At 47.2% G+C, this 20,947-nt stretch overlaps 1 protein-coding gene across 7 annotated transcripts in view; it reads left to right on the forward strand.

Annotated features, from left to right (window-relative positions):
* Positions 1 to 20,947, forward strand: part of Adamts17 (ADAM metallopeptidase with thrombospondin type 1 motif 17) — a 321,741-nt gene that overhangs the window by 190,780 nt on the left and 110,014 nt on the right. For all 7 annotated transcript variants that reach the window (XR_015441655.1, XR_015441659.1, XR_015441658.1 and 4 more), the window contains 3 exons: positions 342 to 487; positions 8,527 to 8,690; positions 16,260 to 16,387. Coding sequence is in view for 2 of the 7 variants with exons in the window: in XM_004852682.4 (XP_004852739.1) it covers positions 342 to 487; positions 8,527 to 8,690; positions 16,260 to 16,387 (438 nt within the window). In the remaining 5 variants the exon portion in view is untranslated. The remainder of the gene's footprint in view (positions 1 to 341; positions 488 to 8,526; positions 8,691 to 16,259; positions 16,388 to 20,947) is intronic.

Consider the following 20,947-nt stretch of genomic DNA (forward strand, 5'->3'; position numbering starts at 1 on the left):
CCAAACCCCACCTTGAAGTTCTGACCTCAGAACCTGGAAATGCTGTAACTTAACCTGAAGCAGTTTGTAGAAATTTTAGGTCCCTCCGCAAGCCATGTGGATTAATCTTCTTTCTGAGAATTTAAAAAATCCCAGTGGGGGACATTCCATGTGGAAGTTTTAGGCAAAATCCAAAGCCCAGAGGGACATAAGTGTCAGTAAGTAAGGAATGTCAGTAGAGTTAGCAAATGCACTTATCCCCAAATAGTCTATTTTTATGTAAATCTTAATTTAGAAATTCAGATTTTGGCATGGAGGAGGGCATCACAGTCCTTGCTGGGGCCACCCCCGCTGTGTTGCAGTGGTGTCGCGCAGGGGAGTGTGTGAGCAAGACTCCCATCCCGGAGCATGTGGACGGAGACTGGAGCGCATGGGGCAGCTGGAGCATGTGCAGCCGGACGTGTGGGACAGGAGCACGCTTCCGGCAGAGGAAATGCGACAACCCCCCGTAAGTTCCCCTTGACTAAGCCTCTTCCAGAGTGCCTCGATTGGTCTCTCCCACCCACAACCCTTGCTGCCATAAGCTGAGAAAGGTAGCCTAAGGAAACTGGTAGGAGCAGGGTACCGGATACAGAGGTCGTGTGTGTGTTGAATGGCATCTCAGCTTCACCAGAGCTCTCTCTGCGAACACTTGGACACTGGAGTCCTGTGGCGAGCTGGCTCCTTTCTTCCTTGATTGGGCCGTGATAGAAAGATTTCCTGAGACAGCTGGAATATAGCCTGTCTCGCCTGCCTCATTCTTTGCTTAGACCAGGGTCATTCTCAGAAAGCCCATGGACCTTCCGGAAAGAGCAGCCAACCTTCAAACTGGCTGTTGGTGGATTTGAGAGACGCCTGCTTGCTCATGAGTCACAAAGTATCTGAGGGGTCAGCTGTCTTATTCATCCAAATATTTTTCATAGGTCTTACTAAAACTAGTTGACAGAAAATAATATTGTGGTGGTTTTACTCTAAAGTTTCTGCCTTAGGTTGTTGTTTCTTTGCTTGTTTTTTACTATAATTACACCAAGATCTTTCCTATTCAGCCTCAGCCATTTGCTGCAGAAAACTCAGGGAGAGATTTTGTGCTTGATTCATGCTTTAGTCAGTGTTACAGACGCCATTTTTCCCAGTAGTGCTATATGAACTGGCATTATATATTATGTTTTTCTAGAATATAATATAACAGAATACCTGGAACATAGTAGATTTTTAATCTATTAGGAGTGACTTCGTAACTAAAAGCATAGAGGGTTTGATGATTAGAAGTCGTATTTGGCTAAATGGCAGGAAATTAATACTGGGTGCATTCAGTTTTTATTCTGCTCTATATTGAAGCTTGACCTCTGGCCCCAAAAAGAGAGCTCTGAGTTTGGATTCATAGTGCCGAGATTTGGGTCTGGTTCTGTTGGTTATTTGTTATGACACCTCAAGGAAGACCCTTCTGTTCTCAGTTCTCAGTTTCCCCATTAGAGGGAGCTGGCAGAGTATAGTTCAAAGAACTAAGCATCAAAGCCAGGACAGGCAAGTCTTCGATCCTAGTACTGTTCCTTATAGGGACCAGTGGTTTTATCTTATCTTTCCATATAAAAGTTAGAAAAATCCATGGGAGTGCATATGCAGTCCTTGGTCTACAGTTAAGAAACAGTCCTCCTCTTATTAGCACTAACAGAAGAATGAGGATGAGACCATTTGTCCTGTCCCATCCACCTCATAGTGCAATTTTGCAGCTCAAGGAAAGGTCATGCTTGTCATGGGTGTCATGGGTGTTCCATGACTGTGTTTGGAGCTGTGGGCCCTTACTGAGATCTGGCCTCCTTTGGCATATTATATATGTCATCCTTCATCAGGCGACATCTCAAAAACATCATAGTAGGGGAAGAGTAGAGCCTCCAAATACCCCAAGGCCCCAGTGTCCAAACACTGTAAACAATTAGATTGTTGTTTTGGTGAAGATGGCATCTGTAAGAATAAGTTGCTGTCAGTGCTAGAAAATTGTATTAGCATAACTTACAAGAGTCTCAGCATTGTCTTTTTGTCTTGGGATGACATTGGCTACTCTGCCCCTACCCTAGTTGGCAGCCTGCAGAGGAGGTTTTCCACACCTTATGACTTCCTGGTTTGGACCCTGGTAATATTCTAGCTGCTTTCTGCCCTGCCTATCTATGGTTGCTCTGAGATATGATAAGGGCATTTTATGATGGGAGGCTCCTAAAGACCCCCTGGTTCTAACAGCTGTATTAACATACCTACCCTGGCCAAGCCTACAATGAAGTTGCATATTTTGGAATTCTCTTCCCATCCCTCCAGGTCCAACAGTTCCTGAAGAGAAACTGATCTGAAAATCACAAAGATGTGAAAATGTGTCATTCCTCTTCTTTATCAGCTACCCTACCATACCATAGTGGCCATCAGTTTTATCTCTTGTGGCTCATCTTCTGGAATGTTACCATTGAGGAAGGGGGGGATTGCTGGGACTGCCACACATAAGCACCTGAGGGTTTGTGGGTCTCCACGTGTGGGATTATGTGGGACACGGTGTCTGATGTCCAGCAGTGTCCCACAGGGCAGGGCAGTGGTAGAAGTGCCAGAAAGAAAAGGTTCACTCCTTCCAGGCCTGTGCTCCTCTCTGCTGATGCCTTTTCAACATGATGCCTTCAGTAAGCCTCAAGGAACCCTAAGTCTGAACTCTGCTAAGTGTGTGCTTACAGTGTCAAGCAAAGACACATGCAAGCCCTGCCCACCCCCAGGGGCACAGCCCCTCAGCATTCCCTTGATTTTTTTCCCCTGACACTTCAAACCAGATCCTCACTACACTATGCTCTCTCCTCCCAGCTCACTTCTACCCTCTCAGTACATGCCACCTCCATCTACTGCGTTGCTTGAGTGCAGAGCCTGTGTCAGTCTTCCCTTTGTCTCCTTTCCTTTTTCTCCTCCATGTCTGATCAAGATAGAAATGGCAAATTAAGGGGCCACTTACCATGTACCAGGTTCCCTTAGGCATGTTTCCTGCATACTGTGCTGGAGAGCTGTCTTTGTAGCCCTACTGCACAGATACAAAACTGAATGGTAGACAAGTAGGTAACTTTCCTGAGGTGGCACAGTGAGGCAGTGGTAGGTGGGTTTGGAGCTCAGTTCAGGAAACCAGAAGTCCAAAATCCAGATGTCAGCAGGGCTTCTTCTTGAAATACGGAAGGAGAGTCCATCTGTGCCTCTTTCCTGGCTTCTGGTGGCTCAGGCATCTTTGGGGCATCCCTGCAGTCTCTGCCTCTGTTTTCCTGTGACCTCTTCTCTGTGTCTTCCCACTTTTCTTCTCTTAGAAGGAACTTATCACTGCACTTGGGGCCCACCTGGTCCAAGGTGATCTCATCTCAAGATCTTTAATGGGATCTCCTAAGACTTTTTCCCGATAAAGCCACATTCTCAGATTGTAGGTGGACTTGTCATTGGTAGGGGACAGAGAAGCCACCATTAAACCCACTGCCTCCTCAAAGCCTCCTGACTCTTCACGCACCTGGGTCTAACTCAGGACCATTGCTAGAGCTCTTTTCTTTTCTCTAGCTTGCCCTTGCCCCTCTCTGGACCTCAACCTAACTTTTCCTTAGAGAGCCCTCCTTCCCTGGGGTCCTTGCTCAGGGTGGGGAGCCTCCTTTACTCCCCAGCACCCCTTCTGGATGTTGCAGGCATTATAACAATTGGTCGCTGCTGTCATGTCTTAGCTCATTTGTTTTCACTTTGTCCTTTCCACTGGCCTTTGGGCTCCATGAAGGCCCAGGATGGGCCACACCTGTTTGGCTCCAGCCTACCTGCCATCCCTGCAGCACAGTGGCCACTCTAGAAAACATGTGACCACCTGACTGTCTAACTATGTGCTTGCCCCCAAAAAGCAGTCTTTCTGCTCTTCCAGGGCCCTAAAACACCCCTAAGGGCTCTTCGTCCCTACCCTAAGACAAAGATTATCATAAATAATTAGGCCAAATAGGTAGATGGCCAGGTGGTGGGGAGGAAGACTCAGGCCCTTTCCCTTGAAGCCAGAATGCTTGGAATGGCCAGGCATTGTGGTCCAGGTCCTCCATGGTGAGGTCCACTTGCCACCCAAGCCTGCCCTTTCCTGGCGATGCTGTGACTCACAGCTAGAAGGGCTCAGCGTTATCTCAAGAGTAAGCTTCAATGACAGTATATCTCCATGTCCTATTGGGAACAGAAATAACATGCTGCTTTTCTCTGGGGAGTGTTCCACTAGGTTTTCTCCTGCCTGCAGCCAGGCCAGGTGGATGGTGGGTGACAGCACTGGGTGGGCGCATTAGCAGCCATCGTTGGCACCTCCTAAAGAGGTGCGGGATGTGGACAGCTCGGTATGGGGTCCAGGCTTGCTGTGTGCAGCATGCATTGCACAATGGCCTGATGCGGTGATTGTTATAAAGTACAGCTGATTATGGCCTCAGAGCCAAGTTCTGACCAAAACAGTGTCCTCTCTGTCTCACTCCTTAAATCACCAGGCTCACTGCCTCAGGATTTCGAAAGAATGGCCAGTGCTCCCTGCCTGTGCAGCTCAGGCTTGGAATGCTCCCATGACCCTCTCTCCCCTCTTCTTGCACATGCCTGGCTTCTTTCCCTGCCTTCTGCAGCTGGTTTATTCACTGTCCAAAAATACTGGCAAGAGAGTCCCCTCTCACCCCATCATTTTTTTTCCTAGTCTTGGTCTTTTATAGCTATTGAAGTTTTTATTTTTTACCAGGTGACATGAGGGGCCCTGGGGACCATCCGAGTTTCTAAACCGGCTTCCTAGGCTTGTCCTCTCCTGCCATTTGTGTTGTTGTTAGTGGGAGTTACACCCAAAAAATACAAGGTAGAAAATTCGTCTCTAATTCCATTTCCGGTGCCCATGGAAGGCTTGTTGGAGGCGTGGTGTGGAGAAACGTTCAGGTGCCCTTGTGTAGAGAGCCAGCTCCTCACAGCAAGGTCAGAATGGGAAGGAGAACAGAGACAGAGCTGGGCTGAATTGGGACCCGTCTGCAGTGTAGGACCCCGTGAGCACCACAGAGGCAGGGGAATCAGGTAGTCACTCAAGACTCTGTAGGTACAGGGATGGAGGGATGAAGTCTATGGCTGCAATTGGTTTCTGCCTCCACAGTGAGACCCCAGGAATGTTTTCGCTGTGCCAGTGACCTATGGGTGATTCTCAAAACTCCAGGTTTTCTGGGTATAAGTGTCAGTTCCACAGAGTGCTTGAATACCTTTTCCGAGGAGGCTTTAACACTAGGATGTCTGCTACCCTGAAGGTGGGCCCTGCACCACCTCCCAGACCCTTGGGATTTGCCCTGCTGACTCACAGGAGCTCACAGAGCCAGGGCAGGGGCCAGAACTGCCAGCTCTGCAGAGCTCGCCGTGTCTGGATGGCATACCATACCGGTCTGCACGGCTGTTGTGGCTTTCTCTTCTCATCTATCTTCACTTAATAGGAAAAGCAAAAAATAAATGAGCTGCCACCAGCTGGCTCCTTTCGCTTCTAGCCTCCCCTGGTTCTCTGTGTCCATCCCCTCCGACGGGCAGGGCCAGGTTTGGTGCTTTGCGATCCCTTTCATCTCAGCATCTCTGTTACTGCCAGGCTCTCAGCTTAAATCCGTCCGGTGGTCTAGTCCAGGCACTGTGCAGACCTCCCCAGCAGGAGACCATCCTCACCCTGCAGGAGAGTGGGGTGATCTGCAGTGGAACTCACCTTTCCCTCCACTCTTCCAGTTTCTCACCAAGGCCATTCTAATTTATTCTTTTGTTCATTTGAAACATATTTCTCAAAATGAAACCTGCAGAAAAGTACTATGCCCTGCAGTGTGATGGTCCATCACCCTCCACTGGGTGCACAGGGCATGCAGGCAGTTGCATGTCAGAGCAGTGGCGGGGAGTCACTGGCTCATGTGTGTGACCTTGTGCTACTTCCGGTCCAGGTTTGCAGAATGGCCGTCCCTTCTGCACTGCCATGAGCTGTGGCAGGCCGCCAGTTGCTCCGTGTCTTCCCAGCTCATGTTACCATCAGTCTTTTACACTGTGGCCATTCCAGTGGGTTGGTTGCAGCATCTTGTGGATTTCACCTATCAGTCATGGGGCTGAACATCTGTGTGTTTCTGTGTCATGTGGATAGTCTCTCTCCTTGTGAAAGGCCTGTTCTGGCTATTTTATTTCACATCTAAGCTTCTACTCCATCGGGGTTTAGAAAGCCCACGAGACCAGATATTGGGGACTGATAATAGAGAAGCGCCATAAAAACCCTTCCTTCTCCAGGCTGTCCTTTTTGGCCTCATGATGCCCAGCGGGCAGTGCTTTCACTGAGCTAGAAGCAAGAGCTCTTATGTGTTACATTTACTGCCATCTCATACCTGTCTGTTGGAGCGTTGCTTCCATCGTCGGTAAGACGTGGTCAGGTCCCTTCTGAATCTTTGTGCACACTTAATGTGGTTGCATCTGATCCCTGGGTTGTCTGCTCAACTTGTATGCTAGGGCTGCCATAGCCAAGTGCCACAGACTGGTAGCTTAAACAACAGCTCACAGTTTTATTTTCTCACAGCTGGGGAGGCTAGGAGTCCACGATCCAGGCACTGGTGTGTTTGGTTCCCTCTGAGGTACAACACAAATCTGGTCCACACCTCTCTCCAGCTGATAGTGGTTTGCTGACAATTTCTAGTGTTCCTTGGCGTGTAGAAGCATCATGAGCATCTCTGCTTTCATCTTCTTGTGGTGTGCCCCGTGTGTGTGTCTCCAGATCCCCCTTATTATAAGGACACTATTAGATTTGATCATATTAGATTAGGGACTCACCCAACCCCGTTGTGACTTCATCTTAACTAATTACAAAATCTTCAGTGATCCTATAAAGTTCCATTCTGAGCAGGGTTGGGATTTCAACATATACATTAGGGAGATGGGGACACAACTCAGTTTGTAACCGCTTGCCGTAAGACATCTGGTATGTCACTAATCCCTTCTTGGTCCCCAGTCATGGGAACTTACCTGTTGCCATGAAGATGTCTCTCCTACTGGTCCATGCAGCTCTTTAGGGCCAGACCTCTGCTTCTTCCACACTGCTTTATGGCACAGGAATCCTCAGGACCCCTTGACAGGCCCACCAATGTGTATGATCTCCCTAGGCCTCTTCCATGCCCAGAGGAGGGAATGATTCATATGAATTGGACAGAGAGAGATAAAAAGGACCCTTTATTCTACTTGGGGAATTTTCTCCAATACATCTGGGTAGATTGGGAGCTGGCAAATTGGTTTGTAAACCAAATCTGGCTTGCCACCTGGTTTTATGAATAAAGTTTTATTGGAACACAGCCATACTCATTCTTTTACAAGTTGTCTCTGAGTGCCTTTGTACTACAGTGGCAGAGTTTAATGGCTCTGTTGTATGACTGTATGACTCACAAAACCAGGAATATTTCCTCTCTCACCCTTTATCTAAAAAGCTTCATTGGCTTGTGGTATAAAGATAAAAGCCTGCAGACTTCTGCCCCCTTCTGTTGTATCTCTTCCCTAAAGCTATAATCATACGGTGGCCTTGCCATTCAAGCGTGAGAAATGGCAAAGGAAAAAAAGAAAGACCCTCAAGAATTAGTGGCCAGAATATCATGCTGCCAACTGGTATGAACAGTTTGTAAAAATTTATGGAGGAACTGTGAGCTAAGCCCTTTTTTTAAATGCTGAATTTCAATAAAAAGCACAGAGCGCAAACACAAGGAATCTTATTCCCTCACGATGTGCTTGCCACCAAGGAGATGAATGGAACCATTGAGGTTGCCCAGGTTGCTATTCTCCAAGGATAGCGCAGAGCCTTGTGGAGGAGCTGGGAAGAGCCACACTGGCCAGCCAGTTCTGCATCCTGCTGCCCTGCCTCAGTGTCCCTCGTAGGTGTGGACTTAGTCAGGGAACACAGCCTGGTCTCTCGAGCTGCCTAAAACCCTCGTCTAGTCACAGAGTTCCTAGGACTTCATACTGTAGCGTTGATCTCACACTTGCCCTGATAGAGCCAGGTCCCTCATAGCCAGGACTTAAGTGGGCTCTACTCAAAGCCCATGATGAGTCATTCCGATGTATTTCATTAGAAAGTAAATGAGAGCATTTATTCACTCATCCTAAAACTTGTCAACCTCCAGAGTACACCTCCAAGCCATTTAGAGGTCTTCATTTCAGAGAAGTAAAAAATACTTGTTTTAAAAAAATCAAAAATTCCCTTGGGGTTTTCAGAGATACAAATAGCCAAATTTTAGGTCACCAAAACAATGTGTGTGTTTTGCTGTAGTGATAACGAGCTGTGTTGTTTCCATTTCCAGTCCTTGGATGCATTTTTCTGCTTATCGTGTCAACATGCCTTCAGTATGGGTCTAGGATTGCACAGAGAGGGTTGCTTTGGAAGCCTTGCCCCATCCCCACTGCCTCTTGGCAAGAGGGACAACAGAGTGTCCTTGCTGTTTGCTCCAATCACCTGGTTAATACAGACCTCCTTCTTCCTTCTAGCCCTGGGCCTGGAGGCGCACACTGCTTGGGTGCCAGCGTGGAGCATGCAGTCTGTGAGAACCTTCCCTGCCCCAAGGGTCTGCCCAGCTTCCGGGACCAGCAGTGCCAAGTGCATGACCGACTGAGCAGCAAGAAGGGCCTGTTGACAGCAGTGGTTGTTGATGGTAAAGCCCTATGGCATGTCCTTTCACAGTGGTTTCCTTCTCTTCTCCCCCAAGAACCCTAAAAACTACTTTGGGAAACCTCACAGGATGCCCCCACCCCCCCAAAAAAGAAAAACTCACCCAATGAGATGTTCCACTTTCCTACCCAAGTCAGCCAAGGCCCCACTTCTAGAAGAGCGGGGTTGAACTTGACCCAACTTTCAAGGATCTCCCAAGGACAGCTGTCTCAGACAGGCAGCAAGCCAGATTCATCCTGCGCCCCCAACTGCAGCAAGGAGGGTGTGCTGGCAGCCTGCCCCCTGGCGCCATGTGCAGAGGAACCAGGACAGACTGAGAAGAACAGGATTCTATAGGAGCAGGGCGATGTGTTTGTGTGTGTGCTGTCTTGCTTTGCAGCAAAGATGTCCTCCTGCATTTCTTTTCCTGGCTCGTCTTGGATAGGTTTTACTCTTTGGGGAAATTTGGAGAACAGTGTATATAACATCTGGGAAAGATGACAATCAGCACAGGTTGTATTTTCTTTGAAAGAACTTTCTCCTAAATCAAGAGACTATGTGCTACTGGGTTGCCACAGCATTTCCAGTAACTGAAAAAACTCCAGGGAGTGGCTCATATCTCTGTAGGATTTGTGATATTTTTTCATTGTAGGCAAGAACCCCAGGACCAAGTTGAGGGTTTTTGTTTTGTCTTGTTTTGTTTTTTGCCTAAAACTGTTCTTCAGGAAACATGACTTCGTGTTGTAATGCTGACAATATGGTCCCATTTATTGAGCATACTATGTGCCAGACACAAGTTAGCTGTCCATACATGATCTCATTGGATATGCAATGCAAGATGTCCAGAAGATGAGAGGTGACAGCTTATGTGACATGTCTAAGCTCCTACAGCTGACACAGGGGAGGGAACCAACCCCAATTCTGGAGGAGTAAAGTTAACTCTGAAAATAACCAGTAATCACCTGGCTGGTGAAAACATGATAACATGGAGACAGAGTGAGGGAGCTTTAAGAAGAATGAAAACGAGGGCCAGATTTTCAGACAGCCTCCAGTGTGTTTATTCTCCAATGGCAGAATTCTGTCCTAGTGCCAGATCTTTGGTTCCTTCCCCGTGATGGGAAGAACCTCTGAAATTTTCATTCTGTTACCTGTGATGACAAGTTCAAATGTACATAGCTATTTAAAGGTAGGCCCAGGCACTGATGGAAATAGCAGCTTCAGATCTGTAGCTTTTAGCTGGACAACCTGACCTGTTCACTTTAAGATGACTTGTAATGTAGCACATGATGGTCTCAAATCTAAATCATAGCAGGTAACGCCAGCCACCTCACCTGGGGACTGATTTTCAAGTATTGGAGAGCTCCTCTGGACATGATCCTTTCTAAAAAAGAATACCACCTTTGGGGATGGATAACTGTATTGCACTTCTCCGACCGAATTTGAGAGTTCAGTCTTCATACCCTGACTTGCCCTGCACACAAGGAGAGGGCAGACCCCATGATCTTGTAAGGAACACGAGCAGCTGGAGACACAGAGTTGTGCACGGTCCCCTGCTTCTCTCTGCCTGAACATTGCTCCGGTGCAGGAGGAGGCAAGGGGCTTCCAGCCATCTCAGCACATTCAGACTCCTAATCAGGAGTGAGATAGTACCAGAGAAAGTTTCCAAACCTCTGCTTTCCCCAGAAGGAAGATAAAGATGCTTTTAAGCCTCTTTTGTCCTCTCCCCCTTTACTGAAGTCAGATCTAAGATAGACTCACCCTTTTTTCATTTCTACTCAACTGTGTGCACAAAGTTGTTGTTATTCTTTCCTTGGTTGGTTGCTTTAAGTTCTGCCTCGTTTATTCAGTGCAGAAATCCCACTTCAATGTCCGTTTTTCCACAGATTTCTCCAAGTCCAGTTTAAACCTCTGTTTTCCTTCTAACCACTTTTGGATGGGTGAGCTCTTTGGTCACCTTATCATCACAGTGGCTGAGACTTCTGTCTGCCCAGGTCCTCATTCAGGAAGCCTCACAGGAGGCTCCTTGGAACCTCACTGGGTTTAGAATGCATCTTTTCACCCACTTGCTTTTTGTTTCTTTCTGCCTAAGTAATAAATAATTATGCTAGTGTGCCGCTGCCTTTGATCTGAAAAGTACATCCCTGCTTGATAAGGACAGCTAACAGGCCGTAAGTGTTTTGCCTTCAAAGGAGAGACCCTGAGTTCAGGGCTCTATAAAGGCAGCAGCACACGTTCTCCTCTGGGGTAGAATTGTCGTGACTTCTTGCATATTTGGTTTCATTTCTCTCTCATTTATAAACAGAGGCCAGCATTTTTCAAAAGGAGCATTTCACGAGGGTAAGAGCAAAATAATAAATGGCCAATTCAGAAGGCAGATTCTAAGTGTTCCTCTCAAAACCCGCTTTCTAAAAGGCACAATTCTAGCTCAGCCGTGATAGGAACGATTCCTGTGGTCAGGCTCCCGGCTCCTCTGAAGCCCATTATGACTCCCCTATTCATAGCTCTGCTATCGCTGCAGAATTCTTTGGCGAGTGACGCACAGTTCAAGAAAGGCAAAGCAATATTTTTTCTTTTCTGTCTCTCTTTTTAAAGAATTCTTGCAGAGGTAGATTTTCCAAGGGAGGACTCAGGACCACAAATCCATACCCACCTCCAAAAGAAGACAAAGACTTTCCTTAGAAAAGATTTCTGGGTGGAAAAGCCCTTAGACAGAAACCAATTGAGCTGGCTGGTTGCCAGACCCACCCTGTTCCTGCCTTACCCAGTGGAATCTCATCGAAATGGAAAGCTTCAGGGGTACAGCCCTCTGCCCAGGCCAGCAGCAGGCCACGCGCCCACTGAAGAGCTGGAGGGGTTAACCAGAGCTGTGTCTGAACATGGTGCTGCTTTCCCAGCTCTCTCCCTGGCATGGCAGGAGGCCCTCCAGGTCTGAGCCCCTGAAGGGTTGAGGGGTGTGCTAGTTAAGGCCTTCCCACCCCACCTTAGCCAAGCTGTCCATAGTTGCTTAATGAACAGAGAGTATCTCAGAGGACCCGATGGCCAAATTGAGGGTCCAGGACCAGGACCAGGGCCTCTGAAGATGTCAGCACCTTCCTAGGGCGCACATATGGGAGTCACATCCTCTTGCCTAACTGGTCTGTCTACATGTAGGCTAATGGGATCCCATAGCACACCTGATGTAAATTTACATCCCTTGTCCAAATTTAGGGGGGCCAGATATGGTTCAGAACTCAAAGGATTTTAGTGTTAGAAAAGTAAAAACAATGCCATCATCCAAATGGTAATATCCCTGGTGGGACTCTGTAGAGACCTGGACATTTCTACCATGGAACCTACAAATGGCCCTGTTGAATGTGTACCAACTCTTGTCAGTCAAGGCTGGTTTTGTTGTCAAATGTGTGTGCCCCAAGTGTAAGAAAACACTTGGAGTTTTCCAAGTGTTGTGTATTTCTCAGTTACAGACAAGAGAGTATAAGTTTTCTGTGGTTTCCATCAGCAGAAGAGAAATGACTACTCTGTATCTGAATCCCGGTACAGAGATCTCAGTGGAGAGTCTAGTTGGTCCAAATGCTGTCAGGTGATCAATGCTGGTCCAATCAAATAAGGCCTGATTATGAGCTCGTGGTAAGAAGAGAGAATCTGATTGGCCCAGCTGCGATCTAGTGGTCACTGCTGGTCCAGTCAACTGAGGCCTGGCTGCCAGAGAGCTAGTATGAAGTCCCGGTGGGCAGTTTTGGGGACAGGAGGCTGAGCAGCTCCTCAGCTTGTGTCTTCTACATAAGGCCAGGCAGAGCTTGAATGAGCACTTGTGGTGATCTCAGAATTAGATGGTGTCTGTGCCCTAGTAAGACTCCGTAACTGCTGGCAAAGAGAAAGCTCAGGAGTGCTGTGTGCAACAAGTTTCCTCTTTACTGTGGTGCACCAGGAAGAATCCTCTAAACCTCTGCCAAACAGGCGTGGTCACATGGCTCTCAGGCCTCTGATCCCATCTTCTATGCCCTGTATGGTTTCCCTCCAGTCAGTCAGGAAGTCCTGCCAACAGGGCGACCAGAGAGAAGTCAGACCGACTCCAGACAGACCGATTCAATCTGAGTTTCTTCTCAGTGCACACCCACCCTGCAGGAGGGATACTCCAAGCTTCTCTCCTTAGAATGTATAGTTGTGTAACATTTATGCTACCGGGAATGTAATAAGAGTGTTGACACTCTGCTCAAAGCTGCAACCCATCCCATAGTGGTTATTTATTGGGGTCTTTTATTCTAACCATGGCAGACTGGAAGAGAATATTCAGTTTTGAGGAGCTCTGGGCCTCCTTCTGCCTATAGAAAAGGTTCTCTTCAGTTCCTTTGGGAGATAGTGCTGCTCCTCAGTAGAAGTGGGCACACCCTGAATTCTGAGCAGAGTCCTCAGAAAGGGAGATGGACAAACAGCGGGAATTCCACCCAAGCTGAGGATGGAAGCACCTCCTCTGCTCTTTGTTCTGGAGCCTGGTTATCGCAGGCTACCTGAGTCATGGAAGGCAGTGTCTTCAGGTGGAACGGTCGAGTGCAGTTGCCGGGGGCTATGGCATATGTCGTCCCTTGGAAGTTGCTGCTCCTGCTGTGAAGAGCCTCCACTTCTCTGATGCTCACACCAAAGAGCCCAGACAACGTTTAATGTCTTCCGGGCTGGTCTTTCTAGCTTTTCTCAAAATAGTCTCTATTTTTCTACTTTTCTTTCTTTCTGCTCATTAAAGTATACACCCAGAAGCCAGAAATACCCACCGACCTAGTGGTTTGTTTTCAGCCATTTTGCCCCTCAGTGTTTCTGGGCTCCAGGAGTTCTCCATTCAAAGAATATAAACAATGATGGTTGAAAGAGAACCAGGCTGCAGTGAAGAGGTCAGAGTGCAGCCCATGCCCATCCCATAGGTCCCATGTGTATGATGGAATGATGACAGCGTGCACCTGAAATGTACAGGCATTTGGCACTACTTAGCTTGCTGCCTGGCCTGGAGTAGATCATAAATGTCATTTATGTTTTTATCATCATGACTGTTCCTGCTATTGAATTAATTACCTCAAAGCCCCGTTACTCCCAGTATTAAGTCCACACTTCAATCTAAGAGTAATTAAGATCCACAATTTGGAACCACTTTGGCCAAGGGGCACTTCTTTACAGTGAAACATTAGCGGTAGCACGGTGTGTACAGTATACAGACCAATCCACTCAGACTGGAGGGCTGTTTTGCTGCTTCTCTCCCACCAGCTCCCATGGTGCTCGCAGGAAACCTCCACGGACCCCAAAGAACCCATCAGTAATGTTGTCAAATGAGCTCCCGGAAGCTGATCTCAGTTTCGGTCTCCATCTTCCATAGTCGTCTTTCTTCTGGCTACTTCCTTGGGCCCTTCTAGATATAGGGACAGTCATCCACAGTGTGGCCCACAGGAAAGGAGTCATTCCTTCCAGGTTCTGCCCTGCCCTCCCTGAGCTCACATCAGCCTCCCCTCATGGAACTTGTCACAATTGCACATCTGGGGTTTGGTCTGTACTTGTCCTCGAGACCACAGGGGCCTCAGAAAGCACACATTACTCATCATTCTTCCCTCAGTGGTGCCCACAGGCTGCTTTGTGTGAGGGAGGGACTCCAGCCATGCTTGTTGAATGAGCAAGTGTCGAGGCTCCATTACCTTGCTTACCTAGGAAACTAAAGGTATCTAGTCTACTCTTCAGAGCAACATCTATCTCCCCAACTAGCTAGAAGAGCCGAGTTGAACATATGTGCTCTGGTAAAGATTCCAGCTGGGAGGCCAAGACCACATCAGCTGCAGGAGCCTTTCTCTACCCTGCCCTTTGCTCACCCAGGACCACCGGAAGGACCCACTGGGCAAGGCTGGTGGTGAAGATGAAGACCAGCAGGGAGGCATAAAGTTCTCCCACTCACTGAAGGTTTCCTTTGCAGATTAATCCCATTAATGGTTTTAGGGTTAGGATTCGGATGGGGGGGTCCTCTATTCATTTGTTCAAAAACCCTTACTGTGAGCTTAGGTTCTAGACCCTTAACCCCTAAGGGGTCCCATCTCATCGGTGCTTAAGACCGGAAGTATGTCAAATTTGACATTTCTTAATTTGGAACTGTTGGCATGTATACAATGAGATATCTTAGGGATGGAACCCAAGTCTAAATTCATTTTTGTTTCCTACACACCTTATAGCCTGCAGGTAATTTACACAATATTTTTAGTGTGCCTGTGACCAAACACATGAGGTCAAGTGTGGAATTTTCCACTTTTGATGTCATCTCAGATCTCAAGAAGTTTCAGAAGTTGGAGCATCTTGAATTTTGGATTTTTGGATTAGGGATATTTAACTTGTAATTAAAAATTCATCCTTTTTAGATCTCATTGGCAGTGGGATCTGCCTTACAAGAAATTCCTTTGTAGATAGGATTTTATCAGTTATAGAACAACAAGCTGTTGTTCTTTGCAAATTTATTATCTGAAGCATTCTGGGAGATTTGGGCAGAGTGTGCATAGAGATGCCTATCTTATCCCATTGTCACAGATGGTAGGAGAAGAGAGAGGTCTGGTGTGGTGGTAGTTCCCTGTGTGGTAGCAGCCTTCTATAAAGCTAGGTACAAGAAAGGATTTCCAGGCAGAGGGAAGAGCCTAGGCCAGTGGTGGCAAACCTATGGCATGTGTGCTGCAGGGGTTACACAGAGCCCTCTCTGTCGGCACAAGAACCAAGTTCCCCCGCCAGCTGAGCATGGAATAACAGTTGTTTTTTATAAACTAAAACTTCAGTATTCAGGTTTAAATACAGTATTGGAACTTCGCGATAAATAAGTGGGTTTTGGGTTGCAGTTTGAGCACTCGGTCTCTAAAAGGTTTGCTGTCACTGGCCTAGACAAAAGCATGTAAGCTTATTCTGGAAACTCCCATGGTTCCAGGAGCAGCAGGACCTGGGACTTCCATCTGCCCAGTGACATGGCTCTAGGAGTTGTCCTAGCGGGCCCCAAGTCCCCTTCAGGACCTTACTCCTGCTTGGTATCTTTCAGGACCTCCAAGCTTTATATCACAGCTCTGCAGCTGTTGCCCAGCAGCTAGGGAAACACTGAGACTTTTAGCAAAAGCCACTGCCATGGAGCCTCCATGGAACCTGCTCCCCACGTTGGGTCCTTGTTCACCATCCTTCCTCACCTCCACTATGGCAGCAGCTTCCAGGCTCGGCCTAGACACATAAACTGTACAGGGCCAGCTCACAGCTGTACCTTTCTTCTCCTTGGTGTGTTTAAAGCCTGCAGGAAAAGCAATGTTGCATCTTTGCAAAGCATGAGCAAAGGAGAAGGAAACCCACAGGGCTCCTACCCACACTTCCATGTACCCGAGTCAGGCTTTTCAAAGGTGCTGTTTTAAGAGTCCAAAGAAGCTCTGTGTGTGTGTGTGTGTGTACCTGAGGACATGTGCTAAGCTGCTGTGACCTTTACCTGTGCCAGTCTCTCTTCTTTGTGCTTGTCCATTACTTGTGTGCCTGTGCCCTGCATGGCCTACAGGCCCCTTCCCATCTCAACATCTGCCAACCTTTCCCTCCTCAGATAAGCCTTGTGAGCTCTACTGCTCACCCCTCGGGAAGGAGTCGCCGCTGCTGGTGGCCGACAGGGTCCTGGATGGCACACCCTGCGGACCCTACGAGACAGACCTCTGTGTGCATGGGAAGTGCCAGGTGAGAGCTTTTTCTTTGTCCTTGGTGGGCTTTGGAAGGAGACTGCCTCTCCCCAAAGGGGGTGTATGGTGGAGGTGAGGTCTCAGGAGGCCAGGGACATGGATTTTCTCAAGGAAGTACCTGGGATGCTGCCTGGCATAGCACTCTGGTCTTGGCACAGATATTCTGACCACAGCACCCCAGGAGCTGTCCTTCCTTGGCCATGGACACCTCCTCTCCTCTTGTTTCAGCCACATTCCCTGGTGCATCCTCGGCACATGAGCCCGCCAAGGCCTGTTGGAGGTGGCAGCTCAGGATTGCCACGCATTCAACATAGGAAGGAAAATCAGGTCTTTCTTTCGGTTTTCACACGTCCTAGTTTGACCTCCATTGGCCAACCCCTGTGTTGATCTAATGAGGGAGTCCCTCCCCCTGAGAGCCACTGAGCGGCCTTCCAATTTTAGTAGGAAAAGAAAAAAATGCTTTTCAGGAGCTATGTGGCTCCAGTTGCTTCAGTCTCCACATCTTCCAAAGCTAACAGCCATCTTTAATCCTCCGGGAAACTTAAAAACATTTGAAATAGTAGGAATCTTTGGGGTTGTGGGGAAGAGACACTTAAATCCTCATTTGATGGTGAGTGTATAGAGGGCCTGCTGAGCCTCAGGTCCACTGCAAGCAGCAGACCTGCATCAACTTCTTTGCTTCTCCAGTGCCTAGCACAGTGTGCAGGCATCGGTATTTTGGTGAGCGACAGAAGAGAAGTAAGAAGACATAGCTGCAAGGGTGAAGTCTAGGACGGACGGTTCCTGCAGCAGTTTCCCTGCAAAGTCCGAACTAGTCCCAAACCGGGATTCTTCAGGGTGAAGCTTGACAAAACCCAGGCTCCTTTGGCACCGCCTGGTTTTGTTATCAAATACGGATAAGTGTGGGTGATAAATGCTTGATGCCTGAGAGTCTTGGCAAGGCAAGCTCCCAGCGAAGGAGGAAGCAATGTGTGCTCAAGCTGAACCCTCAAAGCTGCTGCCTCAAAGCACAGAATGTGCAGGCCCTGCCCGTGGAGTGGTGTGAACAAAGCCTTTATCATTATTGCTAAAATGAAGCATTGCTGACAGTTCTCAGTAAACCTGCTGGCAAGCCCAGTGTGGGATTTGTTTCCTTCCTAAATTACCAGCTTGCCTGGGTAATCTTGTATGCACATGTGTGTTGCAGCCCGGTGACCTACATTCCTTTGCTAACCACTTCCCAAGTCAGAGCTCTTGTGCCCTTTAGGGCAACACCAGCCAAGCCACCACTTGCCCTTTGCCAAGCACCTTCCACAGTGTTCTTGCCAGCAGGGAAGTATTTCTAAGAACCTCAAAATTGTCTAGCCAATAGGGGAGGGAGTTTCTACCAGACATGATTTCAGCTCCTACTGGTCTGTGCCAGTGGGCATTTCCATGACCTTGGTTTTGATCAGCATTTTTAACTAGGAAGTCTTTCCTGTACTGTGACTGAAGAACTGTCAGTTCTTTAGTCGAAGGAACAAGGTCAAGATGCCATTCAAGTCATTTGAATAGTCTTAGCTCTGTGGACATCTGGCACCATGGGACCTGTTGTCTTAATCAGTTTGGCTGCTACCACATAATGGTGTAGACCTCTCAGTGTTCTGGAGGCTGGACGCCCACGGTCAGGGTGCCAGCATAGCTCTAGTAAGGATCGTCTTCCAGGATGCAGACTGCTGATTTGTTGTAGTGTATTCATGTGGTGCAAAGAGAGCTCTTCGGTTTCTTATACAGGCACTAATCACCTCCACAGGCCCACTTCCAGATACCTTTGGGATTCAGAGTTAAACATACAAATTTGGGGAGAACACAAACTTTATTCGGTCCATTGCTGATGTGATGGGAGTGACACTGAGGCACATGCCTTCCCATTCCAGATGCCACTCCATCTCCTCAGACCATGCCCATTCTGTCTCCAGTGCCTCCATCGCTGATGTCATCATTGCGTTTGTTGTCACCTGCACTGAGCCTGGCACTAACCAAGCAAAGTCAGGGGCACAGAGGTGCAGGCAGTGACTCCTTTTGCAATGCTCCATGTGGTCTCATGCTCCTTGAGAGCCTCACTTGGCCAATGAGGAGGCCACCTTTGGGTCATCTCCGCTGGATGGGTGCACTTTGGTGACCCACTGCCTCCAGGCAGCCCATCAATCCTGGCAGAAAAGCCTCCCTGCCAGTAGGTGGCAGCAGCACTGCCTGCAAACACTTAACAAGGTTGAAACCTTGAGAAACAACTTGCTTTCTGCAGGAAGTTAAAGACCATCTCCTGTTATTCAAACATTATTCTTTCTTCAGAGAGACCCTGAAGATTGACCTTTGCCCATTCTTAAACCTCATGAAACCCCAACTGAGTATCCTTACATAAGATTTGTAAACCAAATACTACATATAGAGTATACCTCATTCCAGTAACTCAAATAGAATGTTCTAGATTCCTGTGGTGTTTATGAATGAATAAGACAAGGAAAATTGGTTAAAAAATAACAGCAATCATAATTGTAAAAAATATCAGAAGTATGGTGAGCAGAGAATCTGGATCTATTCACTGATATAATTAAATACAATGGATAAAAGGTAGAAATCATCCATATTACATGTAAGACAGCAGTTATAGAAGCATCATCACAGCATACTTACTGTAGGCTTTTCCTTCTTTTCCCTTCAGCTATAAATTTTGCTATTTTGAGGTAACAGAAGAACACTGGGAAATTTTAAGGAACATAGTAACTAGTTGGTAGGATGAGAGGGCCCCAACATGGCATTTTGAGTAGATTCCACTAAGCTGCAAATAGCAGGCTGATTCAAACCATAACATGAAACATGGAAATATCATTTTATTCCATTTTATGAGGAGTGAGTTAAGTTTCATTCCAGTGAGTCACAAATTACTTAACATGCTGAAATTAAATTTAACAGCACTCATAAAAGTGGGAGGGGACTGAAGGGAAGAAACACAAACATTGTATATTTTTCAGCAAGTCTCTATAAATCAAGAATCCCATCCTTAATGATTCCTACTGTTGGCCTCCAGAAGCTGAGAAGCCAAGGTAATAAGTCTCTTATATACAGCTTGACTCTGGAGCTACTGACATACAGTGGGTGAGTCATATTGACACGTAGCGTTAACAATCGGCAGTGACCAGATCCAAATATACCTGAGGTCTAAATATGCTTGGATTCTCCTTAATGCTTTATTAGCTTATGCACACTGGTAGCCAGTGATTAGGGTCCTACTTCCTTAGGATGTTAATCTGTGTGCAAAACCTGGACTCAGTAGAAACCTTTAGGGCCTGTAAGTTTCCTCAGTGGAGGAATTGTGTCTGATTAACCTATGTTCCTCCCTAAAAGCTGGCCCAGATGGGAGCCTGTGATTTCATATTGAAAAAAGAATTTTGAACAATGAGTGGGTATATGAGTAGATGGTCCCCTGCAGGGACTAGAGTGGGTCTGGAATCTGGAGCTCATTGCAATGGACCATTTTCAGTGTCAAGAATTTATTGGCGAATTTTGTGTACAAAGGTGAGTAGAATTACTGGTAGAATTTAGAAGTATAAGCAAGTACCTCTGTGTAAAGAAGAGATAACAACAGTGCAGGAAAACAAACCAGGCATTGATGCTTGGGCTAGATTTCAACATTGTCCTCCTTTGCTGCCTTTGGGACACCCTGACCCTGCAGCTGACTTCTCCAGAGTGTGTGGCTGTGGGTGTCAAGACTTTATGGAAACCACCCCTCTAATCCTCCATGGTAAAGGTAGTATTGCAAAAATCGTAACAGTGGGGGAAGCAGAGGCCACCAGACAAGAGAATTGCTCCACCTCACTTTGGATAACAAATAAATGGAAGTGTCATTGAAGGAACAAAGTAACAGAGGCCAGAGGCGGAACAAGTGGAGAGTCACAACTAAAAAGAAAGCTCAACCTGAGAGTCCTAGACTGGGGAATGGAGATTGGAAGTGAAGAGCTGACTAAAAACAATGTGAAGAGCCAAGGGCAACATACATCAGCCCTGCTGGGCTCTGGTCTGGTGGGGTACTGGGGAAAATATTAGTGGGCTCCCTTCCAAAGTATGAGGCACATTGTTCACGAAAAACCAGAGCAAGAGGTATGGGCTTTGTGCTCAAGGCACTTACCCTTCTGGGCTTAGGATAGATTCCAGCTTCCCTCCCACTAATCCAGAAAGGAAACATACCACGCCACACTGTCCACCATCAGTTATAGATCTCCTTCCATTGGCCTTGCTGTTCCTCCTTCTCCAGTATGACTGAGCAACCAGAGATCATTAGCTATTTGAAGAAAATCAGCAGCATGAGCAGGAAAGACCAAGAAAAATAAACAGGAAAACTGACCCTGGCAGAAAATTGATGCAGTTAGAGAATTTTGCATAAAGCCATGCTATCAGTCAAGCACATGGACAAAATAAAGTAATTTTGAGATGTAGAAGAGCTTGGAAATTTGATTTTCCATGTATTCATTCTGGAGCAATTACATGTAATTTAGCAAAATGAGGATGAAGTCAAGAAAGAGGAAGATGAACATTATAGGCC

The sequence above is a fragment of the Heterocephalus glaber genome, unplaced genomic scaffold (genome assembly GCF_053883595.1).
Source record: "Heterocephalus glaber isolate CG9 unplaced genomic scaffold, H.glaber_assembly_v1.0 deba00001531, whole genome shotgun sequence".
In the NCBI taxonomy this organism is placed as follows: Eukaryota; Metazoa; Chordata; class Mammalia; order Rodentia; family Bathyergidae; genus Heterocephalus; species Heterocephalus glaber.